Here is a 19,016-nt window from a genome sequence, read left to right as displayed (position 1 = left end):
GGTGAACTGAATGAAGTAAATTCATGAAAAGGGCGTAAGGAAGTGATAAACATGTTATCACGAACAAAGACCTGGCGAGTTTGTTCTACTCGGTAGCATTTTAGGTGACAAATGGAGCCCTTTCAACTTAAGGTTATGGAATTTTTAAGGATCCAAAGGAAGGGTGGTTGTAATATCACCCAGGTTTTTAGAAATTGTACAGTTAATTTATAAGAATAATTATAAAGTGTGTGAATTTTATAAAAGTCACGTGTCTAAAACTGCCCACTTCTACCCAGCATGCACCTTGTCATTAGGAAGTCAGCGGCAAACTACTGCACTCAGCAAATTATACCAACAGCTTTTTTTTTTTTATGAATTCACTGCAAAAACCCTAATTTACCGCTAGTGGTAATTTCCCACCCTTCTCTAAACTACCGCACTCTTATGAATCGAGACAATCTATTGCATTCACTTTAGGTGGACTGCTTTAAAGATGGCATTTATTCATTTAACCATATTAAAGGTTTGGTCTTTCTCCTTCAGGTCCCTACTATCATTTTATATACAGTACATTTAGTATAAAGGATGGGAAGCTCATTAAAATGTTACCCATCTCATAAGCTTGCTTTTTTCTTTTTTATTGCGTAATAGTGTCTATGCTCAAGATCTAAACTGGTAATGACACTTTCCTATGATAAGAATCAGTGTCTACACCTGCTGATTTTTAAAGCCAACCTGCTCTGAGATAAAGTATCTATAGTTCTACTCATAAATAGGACTTTAAGAATGCAAATTTTTTTTTTTTCCGGCTTAATGTTCTGCAACTCACAGGTAAGAGGTGAGGAGAGACGCACCTTGCCGTATCGGGTAGGGTGCATAACCAGGGATGCTGAGCAGTATCCCATAAGAATCAAAGGATTAAAGAGACTCCGTAACAAAAATGGCATCCTGTTTTTTATCATCCTACAAGTTCCAAAAGCTATTCTAATGTGTTCTGGCTTACTGCAGCACGTTCTACTATCACCATCTCTGTAATAAATCAACTTATCTCTCTCTTGTCAGACTTGTCAGCCTGTCTGGAAGGCTGCCAAGTTCTTCAGTGTTGTGGTTCTGTGATGCATCTCCCCCCTCCAGGCCCCTCTCTGCACACTGCCTGTGTATTATTTAGATTAGGGTAGCTTCTCTCTTCTCTCATCTTTTACAAGCTGGATAAATCCTCCTCTGAGCTGGCTGGGCTTTCACATACTGAGGAATTACATACAGGCAGAGCTGTCTGCACTCTGCAGGAAGAAACAGCCTGACACTTCAGTGGAAGATAGCTGCAGGGGGAAACAAACACACAAATGATCTCTTGAGATTCAAAAGGAAGGGTGTATACAGCCTGCTTGTGTATGAATGTATTTTCTATGTGTGGACATACTGTACATCAACCTACTTCCTGTTTTGGTGGCCATTTTGTTTGTTTATAAACTTTTTAAAACTGTTTTTAACCACTTTTAATGCGGCGAGGAGCGGCGAAATTGTGACAGAGGGTAATAGATGTCCCCTAACGCACTGGTATGTTTACTTTTGTGCGATTTTAACAATACAGATTCTCTTTAACACACCAGCTTCTCAATCGAGCATTTAGTCTTCAATCAAATATCTAACACCATGTTGACAATTGTTTCGGGGCAGCACAGGGTCTCCTTCAGAACAGTACAAACAAGACATTTGTCTGCACTGTTCTGAAGGGGACCCTGTGCGGCCCCGAAACATTTGTCAACATGGTGTGACACATGATTGGAGAATAAAGGCTTTATTTAGAAGCTGGTGTGCTAATCAATCCTTTCTACGATTTGATTTTCTACAGTTATGAACTATTGACTTTAAGAGTTGTTAGTCTTAGTCATACTGGAGTGTCAATTTTATACCTGAATTTTTGCCTGTTACCGTGAGGAAAAACCCTGTCTAGTTCTATGTAGGGATTGGACTGTTCTCATGTCAATCCTAGATGTACGGTAAGTTTGTTCTTTAGGAAGGTAGCTTTTTATAGCGAGAACTAGTGGGCTGGGCAATGAGCCAGGCAGATATGTCACTGAAGTGAGTACTCAGTGTCTGACCTTGAGCTGTCACATGACCAGAATTTTGTGGCATTGCACAGGTTTTATAAGTTTATTTTCCCTACTGCTGGTGATGGAAGTGTTAGCAATAACTGTACAACGTATTGCAGCCATGCTTTCACTTACCTGTTCAAGTTTCCTTAATCCACTTGTTCAATGAGGCCAAAATATACAGAAATTTAAATCACACAATAAACATTTCTAATGCTGGGTACACACGCTGGAAATTGATCTTACAGTAAGTCCAGAAATCAGATTGGACATGATGCAAATTTTCCCATCTACTGTCTTAATCCCCCACCATATAAAAATTGAAAAATCGATCCGAAAATTTATTGGAAAGCAGACTGGACATTCTGGAAATGATCTATCTGACAGTAAATCTTCAGAAAATTGCATCGTGTACCTAGCATAAGGCCTGGAACCCATTAGCAGCGCTTCTGTAAGCACTTGTGATTTGAAAAGCTCTTGCTAATGAAATGCTATGGGTGTGATTCCACTTGACAGATATTTTTTATTTATTTTTTAGATCCCCATAGCATTATGTAGCAAGGGCTTTTCAAATTGCAAGCACTTAGAAAAGCACTGCTAGTGGGTCCCAAGCCAAGGCAGTGTACTGGTTGTGGGTGAAAATGAGACATCTTCGCTTTTTTACAAGTGGTACAAACGCTGCATTTCCACTACATTTTTGGAAACTAAAACTTCACTGTTTGGCACTCACATTCAGACATAACTGGACATGGCTATTTGCTTTACATGCAACAGTTGATTGGCTTTAACAGAACACTACCTGAGATATTGGCTTTATTTGGTGGTAAGGAAAATCTAACCGACTGGATACAGTCAGATCACATCAACTGTATATTCAAGGATACCTTAAAGAGTAACTGTCAGGCTGCAGAAGCTAATTTAAACCTCTATTCTCCTGTGTTAAACAGTTTAGAAGGAAGCCCAAAAGCCATTTATGAAGATAAAAATCTCAGTTACCTTTGATGTGTGCTTATCAGCAAGGCTGTTATTCTTAAGAAGACGCAAGCCGCATACCATACTGCAAAGCATTCTGGGGCTCTCCCCTCGGCTGCTAATGAGACGTTACAGCAGCTTGTAATCCCGTAGCACTGATAAATCTCGGGCAGAGTACACTGCAGGAGTCAGCTATTGTTCCTAGCCACATGGCTCATTAATATTCACTGCACACTGTGTTGTTCAAGTACAAGCTTATCTGTGATCAGGAAGCAGGCAGGACATGACGACACATTTGACAGAAAAACATGGAGCCTGCCATGAGCTGTCAGGAGCATCTATCTCTGCATATACTATATACAAATTCTGTGAAATCCAAACGTGGACAGTGAAATGCATATGTAATGTAAGTACAGCCAATCTTTAGCTACTGATATATGTGTTTATTTTCTCTGAGACCTTATACCTAACAGCTCCTCTTTAAGGTGGCCACTAACAATACAATTTTCCGGGTTGATTCAGAATGATCGGAAATGATCATTTGGGACAATCTCCTAACCAGCCTGATCAGATTGACAGGATGGGTTATATTTTTCAGTTAGATCATCATTTGGGACCACGATTGTTCATATGAAGAATCATTTATAATCCGGCAAATTGTATAATTATTGGCCACCTTTACAGATATTGTAACTCAGCTTCAGCTGATGTATATTAATCAGATATGTAAAACTACATTTAATTTTGGGGTCAGTGTTTATCCCAGCACCTTTTTTTTTATACTCAGCTGTCATGTAATTGTATACTACAAATCAGACAGTACAACTTCCTATCGCAAATTAGTTTGAGTTCCTGTATACACAAAGGGAAAGCAGAAGATGAAAAGGAAAATGGATTGATTGACCGATTTATCTCTCTAACCCCCAGCCACAGCCTACTTGTTATCCATTGTCTCCTGTGATTTGTGTATCTGTCAGCTTCTCTCCCCCCGCACCCCTCGTCTCAGCCATGGCTTTTTTTTCTTTCAAATTTCACTGGGCAATTTAATGAATTAATTTTGTACAAGGAAAAAGCTGTTAATAGCAAATATCTACTCTGCATAGCAAATATGTACTCTGCTTTCAAAAATGAGGTAGACCATTTTTAAATGCTATGCCTTGCAGAAGTATTTACATAAGTTTCACACCCTGTTGCAGAGTATGGGCTCTACCAAACCAAGAAGTAAGAATTTTAGAACTGAAACTCCCAATGCCTTTCAAGTTAATAGCTTGAAGGATTTGATGCCAAAATTGGATCGCCAGGCATTCTGTCATAGCATGATCCTACCCCAATATGACCTTTCACACAGCATTCGTGGTTTGTGGAATTAATTAGACCTATGGGACGTGTTGCACGACTCACTACCGCACTCTTCCTTCCAGCTTGGAGGAAGTGTGGTAGTGAGTCAAAGGTGGTGTCCCATAGGTCATTTGCGCGTGGAGTGAGCCGCATAGAAGCTGACTGACTTTTGGGTAAGTAACCCCCCCCCCTCCCGTGGTCACATCTGAGGCATCATTTTAACTTCGAATTAGAGTAGTTGCATACTCGAAAGCCCATCCCTGCATGCGAGTCCTATCAAAATGGATTGCATATTTGCATTCAGGAAGGTAAAGTATAAGGGAATTTTTATTTGCAATGGCTGTATGTGCAACCTGAAAACCTGAGGGCCCATTCACACTTGCGTTTGCAAAACGCCAGCGATTTTTTACAGCGTTTTGCAGGAGTGACTTTTTTTTTTTTCCCCTGAGATTTCACACACAAAAATCACTGAGCACTGCAGTGATTTTTCCGTGATTGTGTTTAGCACTTCTATAGCACTGAAATGATTAGCGCAAATCGCCCAAGTAAGAACTGGACCATAGACTTATTACACTAGCTCTTTAACCACTTCGGGACCACAGTCTTTTCGCCCCTTAAGGACCAGAGCCTTTTTCTCCATTCAGACCACTGCAGCTTTCACGGTTTATTGCTCGGTCATAAAACCTACCACCTAAATGAATTTTACCTCCTTTTCTTGTCACTAATACAGCTTTCTTTTGATGCTATTTGATTGCTGCTGCGAGTTTTACTTTTTATTATATTCATCAAAAAAGACATGAATTTTGTCAAAAAAATGACTTTTTTAACTTTCTGTGCTGACATTTTTCAAATAAAGTAAAATTTCCTATACATTTGAGCGCGAAAGTTATTCTGCTACATGTCTTTGATAAAAAAAAAAACATTCAGTGTATATTTATTGGATTGGGTAAAAGTTATAGCGTTTACAAACTATGGTGCCAAAAGTGAATTTTCCCATTTTCAAGCATCTCTGACTTTTCTGCGCACCTGTCATGTTTCATGAGGGGCTAAAATTCCAGGATAGTACAAATACCCCCCAAATGACCCCATTTTGGAAAGAAGACATCCCAAAGTATTCAGTGAGAGGCATGGTGAGTTCATAGAAGATTTTATTTTTTGTCACAAGTTAGCGGAAAATGACAGTTTGTGACAAAAAAAAAAAAAAAAAAAAGTTTCCATTTCTTCTAACTTGCGACAAAAAAAAATGAAATCTGCCACGGACTCACTATGCTCCTCTCTGAATACCTTGAAGTGTCTACTTTCCAGAATGGGGTCATTTGTGGGGTGTGTTTACTGTCCTGGCATTTGGGGGGTGCCTAATTGTAAGCACCCCTGTAAAGCCTAAAGATGCTCATTGGACTTTGGGCCCCTTAGCGCAGTTAGGCCGCAAAAAAGTGCCACACATGTGGTATTGCCGTACTCAGGAAAAGTAGTATAATGTGTTTTGGGGTGTATTTTTACACATACACATGCTGGGTGGGAGAAATATCTCCGTAAATGACAATTTTTTTATTTTTTTTACACACAATTGTCTATTTATAGAGATATTTCTCCCACTCAGCATGGGTATGTGGAAAAATACACCCCAAAACACATTATACTACTTCTCCTGAGTACGGCGATACCACATGTGTGGCACTTTTTTGCACCCTAACTGCGCTAAGGGGCCCAAAGTCCAATGAGTACCTTTAGGATTTCACAGGTCATTTTGAGAAATTTCGTTTCAAGACTACTCCTCACGGTTTAGGGCCCCTAAAATGCCAGGACAGTATAGGAACCCCACAAATTACCCCATTTTAGAAAGAAGACACCCCAAGGTATTCCGTTAGATGTATGGTGAGTTCATAGAAGATTTTTTTTTTTTGTCACAAGTTAGCGGAAATTGATTGTAATTGTTTTTTTTCACAAAGTGTCATTTTCCGCTAACTTGTGACAAAAAATAAAATCTTCTATGAACTCGCCATTCTCCTAACGGAATACCTTGGGGTGTCTTCTTTCTAAAATGGAGTCATTTGTGGGGTTCCTATACTGCCCTGGCATTTTAGGGGCCCTAAACCGTGAGGAGTAGTCTTGAAACCAAATGTGGCAAAATGACCTGTGAAATCCTAAAGGTACTCATTGGACTTTGGGCCCCTTAGCGCACTTGGGGTGCAAAAAAGTGCCACACATGTGGTACCGCCGTACTCAGGAGAAGTAGTATAATGTGTTTTGGGGTGTATTTTTACACATACCCATGCTGGGTGGGAGAAATATCTCTGTAAATGACAATTATTTGATTTTTTTTACACACAATTGTCCATTTACAGAGAGATTTCTCCCACCCAGCATGGGTATGTATAAAAATACACCCCAAAACACATTATACTACTTCTGAGTACGGCGATACCACATGCGTGACACTTTTTTGCAACCTAGGTGCGCTAAGGGGCCTAACGTCCTATTCACAGGTCATTTTGAGGCATTTGGATTCTAGACTACTCCTCACGGTTTAGGGCCCCTAAAATGCCAGGGCAGTATAGGAACCCCACAAGTGACCCCATTTTAGAAAGAAGACACCCCAAGGTATTCTGTTAGGAGTATGGTGAGTTCATAGAAGATTTTTTTTTTGTCACAAGTTAGCGGAAAATGACACTTTGTGAAAAAAAAAACAATACATATCAATTTCCGCTAACTTGTGACAAAAAATAAAATCTTCTATGAACTCATCATACACCTAAAAGAATACCTTGGGGTGTCTTCTTTCTAAAATGGGGTCACTTGTGGGGTTCCTATACTGCCCTGGCATTTTAGGGGCCCTAAACCGTGAGGAGTAGTCTTGAACCCAAATGTCTCAAAATGACCTGTGAAATCCTAAAGGTACTCATTGGACTTTGGGCCCCTTAGCACAGTTAGGCTGCAAAAAAGTGTCACACATGTGGTATCGCCGTACTCAGAAGAAGTAGTATAATGTGTTTTGTGGTGTATTTTTACATATAACCATGCTGGGTGGGAGAAATATCTCTGTAAATGACACATTTTTGATTTTTTTTACACACAATTGTCCATTTACAGAGAGATTTCTCCCACCCAGCATGGGTATGTGTAAAAATACACCACAAAACACATTATACTACTTCTCCTGAGTATGGCGATACCACATGTGTGACACTTTTTTGCAGCCTAGGTGCGCTAAGGGGCCCAACGTCCTATTCACAGGTCATTTTGAGGCATTTGTTTTCTAGACTACTCCTCACGGTTTAGGGCCCCTAAAATGCCAGGGCAGTATAGGAACCCCACAAGTGACCCCATTTTAGAAAGAAGACACCCCAAGGTATTCCGTTAGGGGTATGGTGAGTTCATAGAAGATTTTATTTTTTCTCACAAGTTAGTGAAAAATGACACTTTGTGAAAAAAACAATAACAATCCAATTTCCGCTAACTTTTGACAAAAAATAAAATATTCTATGAACTCATCATACACCTAACAGAATACCTTGGGGTGTCTTCTTTCTAAAATGGGGTCACTTGTGGGGTTCCTATACTGCCCTGGCATTTTACGGGCCCAAAACTGTGAGTAGTCTGGAAACCAAATTTCTCAAAATGACTGTTCAGGGGTATAAGCATCTGCAAATTTTGATGACAGGTGGTCTATGAGGGGGCAAATTTTGTGGAATCGGTCATAAGCAGGGTGGCCTCTTAGATGACAGGATGTATTGGGCCTGATCTGATGGATAGGAGTGCTAGGGGGGTGACAGGAGGTGATTGATGGGTGTCTCAGGGGGCGGTTAGAGGGGAAAATAGATGCAATCAATGCACTGGGGAGGTGATCGGAAGGGGGTCTGAGGGGGATCTGAGGGTTTGGCCGAGTGATCAGGAGCCCACACGGGGCAAATTAGGGCCTGATCTGATGGGTAGGTGTGCTAGGGGGTGACAGGAGGTGATTGATGGGTGTCTCAAGGTGTGATTAGAGGGGGGAAATAGATGCAAGCAATGCACTGGCGAGGTGATCAGGGCTGGGGTCTGAGGGCGTTCTGAGGTGTGGGCGGGTGATTGGGTGCCCGCAAGGGGCAGATTAGGGTCTAATCTGATGGGTAACAGTGACAGGTGGTGATAGGGGGTGATTGATGGGTAATTAGTGGGTGTTTAGAGGAGAGAATAGATGTAAACAATGGATTTGGGAGGTGATCTGATGTCGGATCTGCGGGCGATCTATTGGTGTGGGTGGGTGATCAGATTGCCCGCAAGGGGCAGGTTAGGGGCTGATTGATGGGTGGCAGTGACAGGGGGTGATTGATGGGTGGCAGTGACAGGGGGTGATTGATGGGTGATTGACAGGTAATCAGTGGGTTATTACAGGGGAGAACAGATGTAAATATTGCACGGGCGAATTGATAAGGGGGGGGTCTGAGGGCAATCTGAGCGTGTGGGCAGGTGATTGGGTGCCCGCAAGGGGCAGATTAGGGTCTAATCTGATGGGTAACAGTGACAGGTGGTGATAGGGGGTGATTGATGGGTAATTAGTGGGTGTTTAGAGGAGAGAATAGATGTAAACAATGGATTTGGGAGGTGATCTGATGTCGGATCTGCGGGCGATCTATTGGTGTGGGTGGGTGATCAGATTGCCCGCAAGGGGCAGGTTAGGGGCTGATTGATGGGTGGCAGTGACAGGGGGTGATTGATGGGTGGCAGTGACAGGGGGTGATTGATGGGTGATTGACAGGTAATCAGTGGGTTATTACAGGGGAGAACAGATGTAAATATTGCACGGGCGAATTGATAAGGGGGGGGTCTGAGGGCAATCTGAGCGTGTGGGCAGGTGATTGGGTGCCCGCAAGGGGCAGATTAGGGTCTAATCTGATGGGTAACAGTGACAGGTGGTGATAGGGGGTGATTGATGGGTAATTAGTGGGTGTTTAGAGGAGAGAATAGATGTAAACAATGGATTTGGGAGGTGATCTGATGTCGGATCTGCGGGCGATCTATTGGTGTGGGGGGGTGATCAGATTGCCCGCAAGGGGCAGATCAGGGGCTGATTGATGGGTGGCAGTGACAGGGGGTGATTGACGGGTGATTGACGGGTGATTGACGGGTGATTGACGGGTGATTGACGGGTGATTGACGGGTGATTGACGGGTGATTGACGGGTGATTGACGGGTGATTGACGGGTGATTGACAGGTGATTGACAGGTGATTGACAGGTGATCAGGGGGGATAGATGCATACAGTACACGGGGGGGGGGGGGTCTGGGGGGGGTCTGGGGAGAATCTGAGGGGTGGGGGGGTGATCAGGAGGGAGTAGGGGGCAGATTAGGGACTTAAAAAAAAAATAGCGTTGACAGATAGTGACAGGGAGTGATTGATGGGTGATTAGGAGGGTGACTGGGTGCAAACAGTGGTCTGGGGGGTGGGCAGGGGGGGGTCTGAGGGGTGCTGTGGGCGATCAGGGGGCAGGGGGGGGGGAAATCAGTGTGTTTGGTGCAGACTAGGGTGGCTGCAGCCTGCCCTGGTGGTCCCTCGGACACTGGGACCACCAGGGCAGGAGGCAGCCAGTATAATAGGCTTTGTATACATTACAAAGCCTATTATACACTGTTGCAGCGGTGATCCGGATGCCAGTAACCCGCCGGCGCTTCCGAACGGCCGGCGGGTTACGGCGAACGGGGGGCGGAGCCAGTCCCCGGCGGCTGATCGCGTCACGAATGACGCGATCGCCGCATAGCCACTCCCGCAGCCGCCCCCGCCGATGGGCGTATTGCGGTCGTTTGGGCCCAGACTTTGCCGCCGCCCATCGGCTGGGGGCGGTCGTTATGTGGTTAAAAAGCGCTAGCGTTTGAGCATTTTGCTGGCGATTTCGGCAAAACTCTCAATGGGCCCCTTAATGTGTCAGACTGGCTGTACTAATTCCTGACAAAAAGGTTCACTTTGCATAATTGATGGTTTTCTGGGCAACGTGAGCATGCCAAATATGGATCTCAGGGTTAGTCTGAGTTCACCTGTCATGCTTGTAGAATCAACTGTGAGGAAGTACAGATGTATCAGTGGGGAGGGAATTCCTCTTTTGAAGCTCTGGCAAGCTTACAACATGCAGAGGTGTGACTATTGGTGTTTTGCGTACAGAACTGTGCCATAACTCTGTCTGGATAAGGCCTAGTTCACACTACAAATCTCAAGCACATAGTGTTTTTGTGCTTGATTGCTAAATCGCAAACCGCTAGTGATTTTTAAATCGCTACGGTTTGCCAAATAACATAGGAATCGCGGTAGGTAATTTCAACTACCGCGATTCTTTTTTTACTCAATCGCGCCGTGGAGTGATTTTTGCCGCAATTTTGCTATGCATTGCCTAGCAAAATCGCAATCGCTGGGAGATTTTGGAACTTTGCTGAATTGCAATCGCTAGCATTTGGCGCAATTGCTAGTGGAATAGGGCCCTTAGTCCCAGTATTTCAGCAGATTTGTGTGACACCCCTCATCTTATGGGGGTGGGTTTTACAGCACTAGCTTGTTTTCTGCTTATTGGCTCCTAAATTGTGAACCTGGCCCTGATGGGAGCGAAGTCCACACTTTTTTTAATGTGCTTACTGCAACTTCAAAAACCTTGCGATCATGGGTTAATGTTCTTTCCTGACTGTCGTTATCCTAGAGCAAGGAGATGTGACATTGAGGAGCATTAATGTATCTTAATGTCGTTTATACCTTAGGCCTGGTGCACAAAAGTTTTCTGAGCGTTAAGGCTAGTTTCACACCAGGACGTTGCGTTTTAGGGGACGTTATGGTCGCATAACGTGCCCCTAACGCAACGCCTGGTGCTCCCTGCTTTGGACGTCAGAGTGAGCCGCGTTGTGCAGCTCACTCTGGCGTCCGTGATGCGTACTCTTGTGCGCATGCGGCATCACGTGGTCCCGCCGGCCAATCACTGCACAGAGCGGCCGCTCCAGGAAGTAAACACTGCACGTCACTGAGTGCAGTGAATATTAATTAGCCATGTGTCTGGCCGCTCTCTGCTCCTCCCCAACGTTACTGAGCATGTGCAAGCAGTCTAACGCAGCTCTGCTGCTTAGAAAGTACTGCATGCAGTACGTTGTCTGGTGGCGCAGCGTTACTATGTAACGCATTGTGGGCACTGCAACAGCCCATTGATTTTTCATTGCTGTGCGTTAGAGCAGCCTGTAACGTGCGCCTGTAACGTCCCACTGTGAAACCAGCCTAAGTTTATGAAACCTCCTGCTAATGTTATCCTATGTGTCTATGCACACTGGAGCGAGGAGGTTTTGTAAAAAAAACAAAACCATGGGAAGAGCTTTTGAAACCTCTAGCGTTTGGAGAGCTTTTCTGGTGTCTCTCAGCCCTTAGATGTAATTTACACCAAGATACCCTGCATTACTCTGTAAAAGCGTCACCATAGAGTTCTGAATTTTATTTTGTTGCAGTTAGAATTCATCAATGCTGCTTTTTTCTAGATAGACCATGACTTTAGTGGTGGCTAGTTAAAATTTTTATTTAGATCACAATTGGGGAGCAGTGTTATGGCTACAATGACCTTTCCCCTAACATCTTTTAGGTTTCTAAACCCTAATGGTGCTCCGTGAAACTTGGGCTGCGTTTTAAGAACCCTTATTAGATGTAATCCTTTCTAGCCACTCGCTTTTGCTAAGTAGTTGGCAACATGAAGGAATGTAGAATCGTCATACTTTGTTCTAAGACAGTCATTCGCAAACGCACTTTTTTTTTTTTTTTTCTCCTTCTGCTAGGATTTCTTGATGTTGGCATTAGAAATAAAGTAAACCCATTTTTCATGGATCACTATTGGGTTGCATTTATTAGAAATGTTTCGGGTTCTTATTGATGCCTTATCTCTTCTGCTCTTAGGACAAAAACATCCCAAGAAAACACCTCAGCCTGAGTCTAAAGTAGGAGCAGATTCTGAAGTGGTGCCTGATAAAGTTTGCTGGAACTGAGCTTACATTTTGGGGCAGACTATTTGTTGCTGAAAACTTGTAAACCATTCAGCAACATTGTCATTACATAAAGGGATTATATTTACATTTATCAAAGGGATCTATCATAATTCTATAAAATACTGTTTGTAATTGTTATTAAAGTTGATGAATGCGCAGTAAATGTTTGTCTGGTTTTTTTTTTGTTTTGTTTTTTTTTATCCCAAACTACACTGGATAATACTGTGTTCTGAAGTAAAATCTGAGTAACTCCCATCAGAGCACAAGTCTGGCCATGTGACTACTCAGTTCAGCATACATCTTCTGGAAAGCTGACCACTTGCCTCTCTAGTTGTGAGTTGGTGGCTGTCCTAACCCTTATGGGTACGTTTCCACTTGTGTGGTGGGAATCGCCTTGGAAAAAATTTGCATGCGGATGCAAAATTTGCATGCGGTTGTATGCGAATTTTCATGCGACTTCGCATACGATTTTGCATGGATGACTATGCGAATTTAACCATGGCAGTTTTTGCTTTACCATTGTTTGCGAAATCGTATGCAAATTCACATGAAAATTCGCATACCACAACCGCATGCGATTTACCTATTAAATACGATGTATGCAAATCGCATGCGTTGCGCGCGGTGTCCGAATTCGGATGGCTCATCTGTGCAGAATTTTCCTGCACAAGAAAACACTGTTTTCCTGACAAGTAGACACAGGCTCAATTACTTGTATTGGTTATGCGGATCTTGCATGCGGGGAACACATGCGAATTCACGTTAGTGGAAACTTACCCTATGACAAATGTAATTTGTAGCTCCTCCCTTCAAACTGCATTGTGCATAGGAGGCATCTTCAGACAGATTGTAAATGTAATCCTTCGTACAGTTTGCAATGTATTTGAGCGGTGGAAAATTGGTAGTGGTGGAAAATACTACTACAGTCGAATTGTGGTTTAACTTTGACTTGAACCATTGGCTATTTCATATTTACAATGCTTTTGCTTGTAGTAAACCAGGAATGAGCACACTTGCTGGGTATTTTGCTGCAGTGCACATAGTCCACGGTACAGTGCAAAGACGAGTTCAGCCTAAATTGTAGTCATACAACACAAGCTGACACACAGTAAAATGGGAGACTTCATAACACACGCCTTACAGTCACTCAGGAGACTACTACGCATTTAAATACAGTACAGCACACTAATGGCCATTGCGAACAGGTTTGGCATCCTAACTGTGTTGCTACTAACTATTACCGTAACATTTACCTGGTTTATTCTTGTTACACCTTTGGAAACTGATCTAGTCTAACGGTGTTGGTGTGATGCAGTTATTAGGTTGTCCAATGGTGTCGTTGGGGTTTCATGCACTAGTACAGATGAGCAATGAGATGCATGGTATTCTTAATGGATGTTTTTATGGTATATCAAATGTATGCAGGTTGAAATGCTGCAACAGCTGCCTTTGATCTGTACATTTTTAAACTGCATATGTTCACAAAACGAACATAACATTTGCATGTGCTGGTCTACCTCTAGTCACTAGGAAAGGGAGACGAGTCTCCATCTAACCATACACAACATTCTTAATACACTGAGGCCTCTTTCACAGTAGGACGTTATGTTTTGATGCAACGTTAAAGTCGCAACGCAACTTAATGCCCTGTTATCGTTGCATACAGGCAATGAAAAGTATGCTTCCAAGTCATTATTGAGCATGTGCAAACAGTCCAACGCAGCTAATAACGCACAGCATGCAGCACTTTGTAATAACTATACACGTTGCACAAAAATGCAGCGTGTGCACGGTGAATGACGCACGACTTAGTATTGCTGTGCGTTGGTCTGCGTTGAAACATTTTCTAATGTGTGACTTTAATGTCGCACTGTGAAAGAGGCCTCAATGATGAGAAAAACCTTGGCAAAAATTTATTAACCTCTTTCTGACCGTCACTCCGAAGGGCGTGGCCGCGGCGGCAGCCCCAGGACCGCCTAACGCCGATTGGCATAAAGTCCTGCGGCCAGCTAATGCAGGAGATCGCGCACACGTTGCGTGCGCATCTCCTGCTTGGGGGCGGAGCTCCGCCCCGCCTTCAGTCTCCGAGCGGCTATTACTGCTCGGGGGACTGTTAGACGCCGTGATCGCCGTCTATTTACACTGTGCAGCGCTGCAATCAGCAGCTGCACTGGGGACACCCCTGGCGGACAAGAGAGCGATCGTCTCTCATAGGCAGAAGCCTAATTGGCTGGCAGTGGGGAGGGAGGGAAGGAGTTTAAAGAAAGTTTAAAATAAAAAAATAAAAAAAGAGGGGAGAGATCAGACCCCACCAACAGAGAGCTCTGTTGGTGGGGAGAAAAGGGGGTGGGAGAATCACTTGTGTGCTGTTGTGCAGCCCTGCAGCTTGGCCTTAGAGCTGCAGTGGCCAATTTTACTAAAAATGGCCTGGTCACTAGGGGGTTTAGCCCTGCAGTCCTCAAGAGGTTAAAAGCATGATTTTTTTTTATTAATATGGAGAACATGCTGATTGGGAAAGGTAATTGTTAAAAAAAAAATAATAAAAAAAAAAAAATGGTGGTGCACCATCGACTGCATAGCATTTAGCTGTTGCTGTACAGGGCTAGCAGTGGCAAAGGTGTGATAGTCTGCTGAAATCTGATCAAACATTTGAGTGTTGCACTCGGGTAAACCTAAAGGTGGCCACACACCATACAATCTTTTAAATATCTGTTCAATTTAAGAATTGCGATAAATTTTTCTGACTAACATTTCAAAAATATGACCAATGTACCACACATGTAGGTTCAATTTTGTCCCCAATTATGATAAAAATGATTGGAAAATCAGAGAATTGCTAGGGTGTGTATTAAATTAACAATCTAACACACACCATACAATCTTTAGTGGAGATTGAAGAGAAATATCTGTCATTCCGGATCAATTTAAATAGAAAAAAACGGATCTCCGATTGGATTTTCCAGTTGAATGAAAACTTTTTTTTTTTTTTTGGGGGGGGGGGGGGGGGGGAGCCGATCGTTTTATCGAATTGCCGTAAAATCGGATCATTTTATTGTATAGTGTGTGTGTGTGGCCACCTTTAGTGACATCAAGCAAATTCCATACCACTTATCTATTACTAATTGTAATCCTAAATGGATAACACTGAATGAACAAAAATCGTAATCTTTGACATGGATAAATTAAGATGGATCTGCCCCTCCCCCAACAACCTTCCAAGTTTGTTACTAATTGGTATAACTGGACTTATAAATATAGTGACTCTGTGGTATTCAATGGTGTGATGTAAGTCTACATGTGGCTTTGACTAATACCTTCATGCCAATCTTGAGTAAAGATTTTAGACTATGTGCTTTGCCAGCTTATTACTAGGGATGATCAGTGACTTGCTGCAAAATTTATGCTGATTGTGTGCAGATGTATGCAACTCAAAAATCAGCAGCTGCAATTCAAATATTGCAAAGCTGTTTCAATTTGCATCAATCAGGGCGTAAACATAGACCCTGCAAAGGATTCAGCTTCAGGGGGCCCCATAAGCTGCATGGGGTCCCGTGGGGGTAGAAGTTTCTTTTCCCTGTCCAGAGACTGACAACTAAGGGCACGGAGGGAAAAAACATTGTTCTCTGCACAATTGTTCTAATGACTGCATTGGCTCGGTTGGAGAGGGGGCCCCATCCAACGTTTCACAGGTGGGCCCAGGGATTTCTAGTTATGCCCCTGGCCTCAATTCAAAATTGTTAGCATCTCAATGAACATCCCTTCTTATTGCCAAAATCCTAAACTCCAGAGACTTGAAATGTCTACAGAAATGCTAAAACTGGTGTTGACTCCTACAACCAATTGTAACACTGCTTTTTTTCCTGTACAGCTTCTGATGCAGACAATCGTGCAGCTGCAGTCCTTGTGGCATCCACTGTCGGAGGAGTACTTATTGCCTTGCTTGTTGTGCTAGTACTCCTTATGCTCTTCGTACACAGAAAACATCGACAAGGCTTTGAACCACTCATGAATGCAAGATACAACACCACAAAATATACAGAAGAGGCATAGAGGGACTCTGGCCTGCCTAATCTGTTTCTCTAAAATGTATTTTTTTTGTATTGCCAGTGTAAAAATAATAAAACAAACATACTGTTTAACTACATCCTTTTCACTATTGGTATGTTTTTTGTTTTTCTACTTTAACTGGGTTCACTTTTGAAGCGTTTTAATGCAAGCATTTTGTTATCCTTAAGTAACCAATCAATTCAAACCTGAAAAAACATGGCTGGTGGAAAAAGTGGTGGTCATATTTAATGTATGGGTGGCAAATGAGCAGAACCAATTTGGCTTCTCTCCATTCAGAGCTAGGAACAGAGGCTTCCTGACAGTTCAGAGTACCTCAATAGGTTCAGCATGCGTCTGGTTCCGTCACTGGCTTGTCGACCTTGGGTAAAACAAACTTGGTCATAGGAAAGGAGTGAGGGTGTGATGGGCATCAATCTGCTAGCAATCATCTTGGCAAACCGTTTTGTATCAGTGTTTAGTAGTGAGCTAGGTCTGTAGTTGGTTGTGCTTATTAGTCTTTTCCTAGCTTGGGAATAACAATTGAGGGTTCTAGGTATATTTTAGGTATAGGCATTCCTGTTGCAAAGCTATTAAATAAGTTGGATAGATGAGGAACCAGTTCTTCAGCAAAAATCTTGTAATATTCGTTGCTGAAGCCATCTGGCCCTGGAGCTTTACAGAGTTTTGTTTGATTACTTTGATACTTCTGGGGAAAAGATTGTTTAACTGGTGTTTTGATAGAGGGCAATTCGATGGTCTAAAAAGGACTTAATTGAGGAGGTGAGTTGGGTAGTGGTCGGCTCTTTTGAAGGTTATACACCTGTTCGTAAAAAAATTAGAGATTTGCTATTGCTTTAGGATTATACTGCTTTATTACTTTGTGAATAAGGCATATTAGATTTTTGTTTGGGACCACCAGTGTAGGGTTATTTGATAGAGTAGGACATGGTAAAACATTACCAATATTTTACTATATAAAGTCGTAGAATAACTGTAAATTTACTGACATTCTACTACTGCTATCCTGCACCTTTTTTTAAAAAAACATTTTTTTTTTCAAATGTATGCCCATAAGTGACTTGGAAGATTTTTCCTCACTTCCTGTCCAGAATTAATTTCAGCAGGAAGAGAGCTGAAATCCTCACATCCTACCTAATAATAAAACAAGTGTCAGTGCTTTTGTGCTACTGCGCATGTCAAGCACCGACAGCAGTTAGGACAGGGTGGAGGGGCAGCTGGCCGAGCGGGTGGGTGTGCGCGACTGGCAGGCAGGAGCGCGCGTGACCAGCAGGTGTGTGCGACTGGCAGGCAGGAGCGCGCATGACCGGCGGGTGTGTGCGCACGCTAATGACAGACCTAGAGCCCATTTTCAAATGGGCTTAGGTAACTAGTACAGCAATAAAAGCTGTTAGCGGTGATGTATGGAAGGTTCCCTGTTTGGAGTAATATTCAATCCTTTCAGTTCAGCCCTATGCATTCCAGAAATATCATCAAAAATATAATCAAACTCCTGCTCTTGGCCGCTCATTGCGCATGCAGGTGAAGAGGAACATTCTTGGCTGCAAACTTAAGTTATACAAATTTAAAGAAAACCTGTAAGGGAAAAAAGTGCCCCTATGGGGTACCTCAGGAAGGGAAAACCTCTGGATCCTAATAAGGCTTCTTTCATACTCCTGAGTCAGTGCTGGCACCCCTGAAAATCCAGTGGCAAGCAGTAGCTCCTGCAGCACACGGCAATATTTACAGATATCAGGCACAGTACCAGCTTCCCCCTCGGGCTCCAGCGAAGTAGCTGAGCCCTGCGCAGGTGTGAGAAGCCTCCACAATAGAGTGGAACTGATTGGACTTGGAGGTTTCCGCCGCAGGGGGAAGCTGGTATTGCATCTGCGCTGGATCTCAGAGGTAAATATTGCCATCTGCAGATGTTTAAGGGAGTCAGCACTGCATCAGTGCTGCACAGGAGGAAGGACATCTCTCTTCAGTGATCAGGAGTCACGGTGATTAGTTCCTGATAACTATGATCACCGACCAATACCTGGCTATACTGGAGACACCGATGGCTAGCTATATACACTAGGGATCCGGCTGCCTGACCCTCTAAATGTGCCTGCCCCCCCCTTCCCGCACCTAAAATGCTCTGGTCCTTATGGACATTACTTTGAAAATCAGTTGTCCTTTCAGTTATAACTGAGAGCAATTGATTAAGTGTGAAAGGACCCATCTATTCACACTGAACAGTGGCGGACATACGGCCCGTTCCGTTTTCTTCAGGGGCCCATTAAGTTGTTTTTTTTATATATATTTATTTTTTTCCCCCGGGGGCCCCTGACTCCTATCCTCCCTCACCTCGGGGGGGTCTCCCTCCCGGTATGCACGGCGGGAGAGCGGCAAATCCGGGTCTCCAGGCATGCGCTAGAGGGCTCAGCCGCTTGGTCTCCAATATGTCGACAGAGTTGGAGACATATTGGAGACCAAGCGGCTGAGCCTCTAGCGTCTGCCTGGAGAGCCCTGAAGACTTCCTGTATTTGCCGCTCTCCCGCCGCGCATATCGGGAGGGGGCCCCGAAGGTGAGGGAGGATAGGAGTCGGGGCCCCCCACCCGGATAGC

The 19,016-nt window shown here is 43.4% G+C and overlaps 1 protein-coding gene across 1 annotated transcript in view; it reads left to right on the top strand.

The window, feature by feature from the left end:
- DCT (dopachrome tautomerase) overlaps nucleotides 1-16,506 on the top strand; it is a 43,498-nt gene extending 26,992 nt beyond the window's left edge. Inside the window, exon 8 of the mRNA XM_068265249.1 lies at nucleotides 16,231-16,506. Within this exon, the coding sequence (XP_068121350.1) occupies nucleotides 16,231-16,412 (182 nt within the window). The 3' untranslated portion in view covers nucleotides 16,413-16,506. The remainder of the gene's footprint in view (nucleotides 1-16,230) is intronic.
- The last annotated feature ends 2,510 nt before the right edge of the window (nucleotides 16,507-19,016 follow it).

Source organism: Hyperolius riggenbachi, chromosome 2 (assembly GCF_040937935.1).
Source record: "Hyperolius riggenbachi isolate aHypRig1 chromosome 2, aHypRig1.pri, whole genome shotgun sequence".
Taxonomy (NCBI): domain Eukaryota; kingdom Metazoa; phylum Chordata; class Amphibia; order Anura; family Hyperoliidae; genus Hyperolius; species Hyperolius riggenbachi.
The sequence above is the reverse complement of the archived record's forward strand: the minus strand, read 5'-3'. Positions and strand labels throughout refer to the sequence as shown.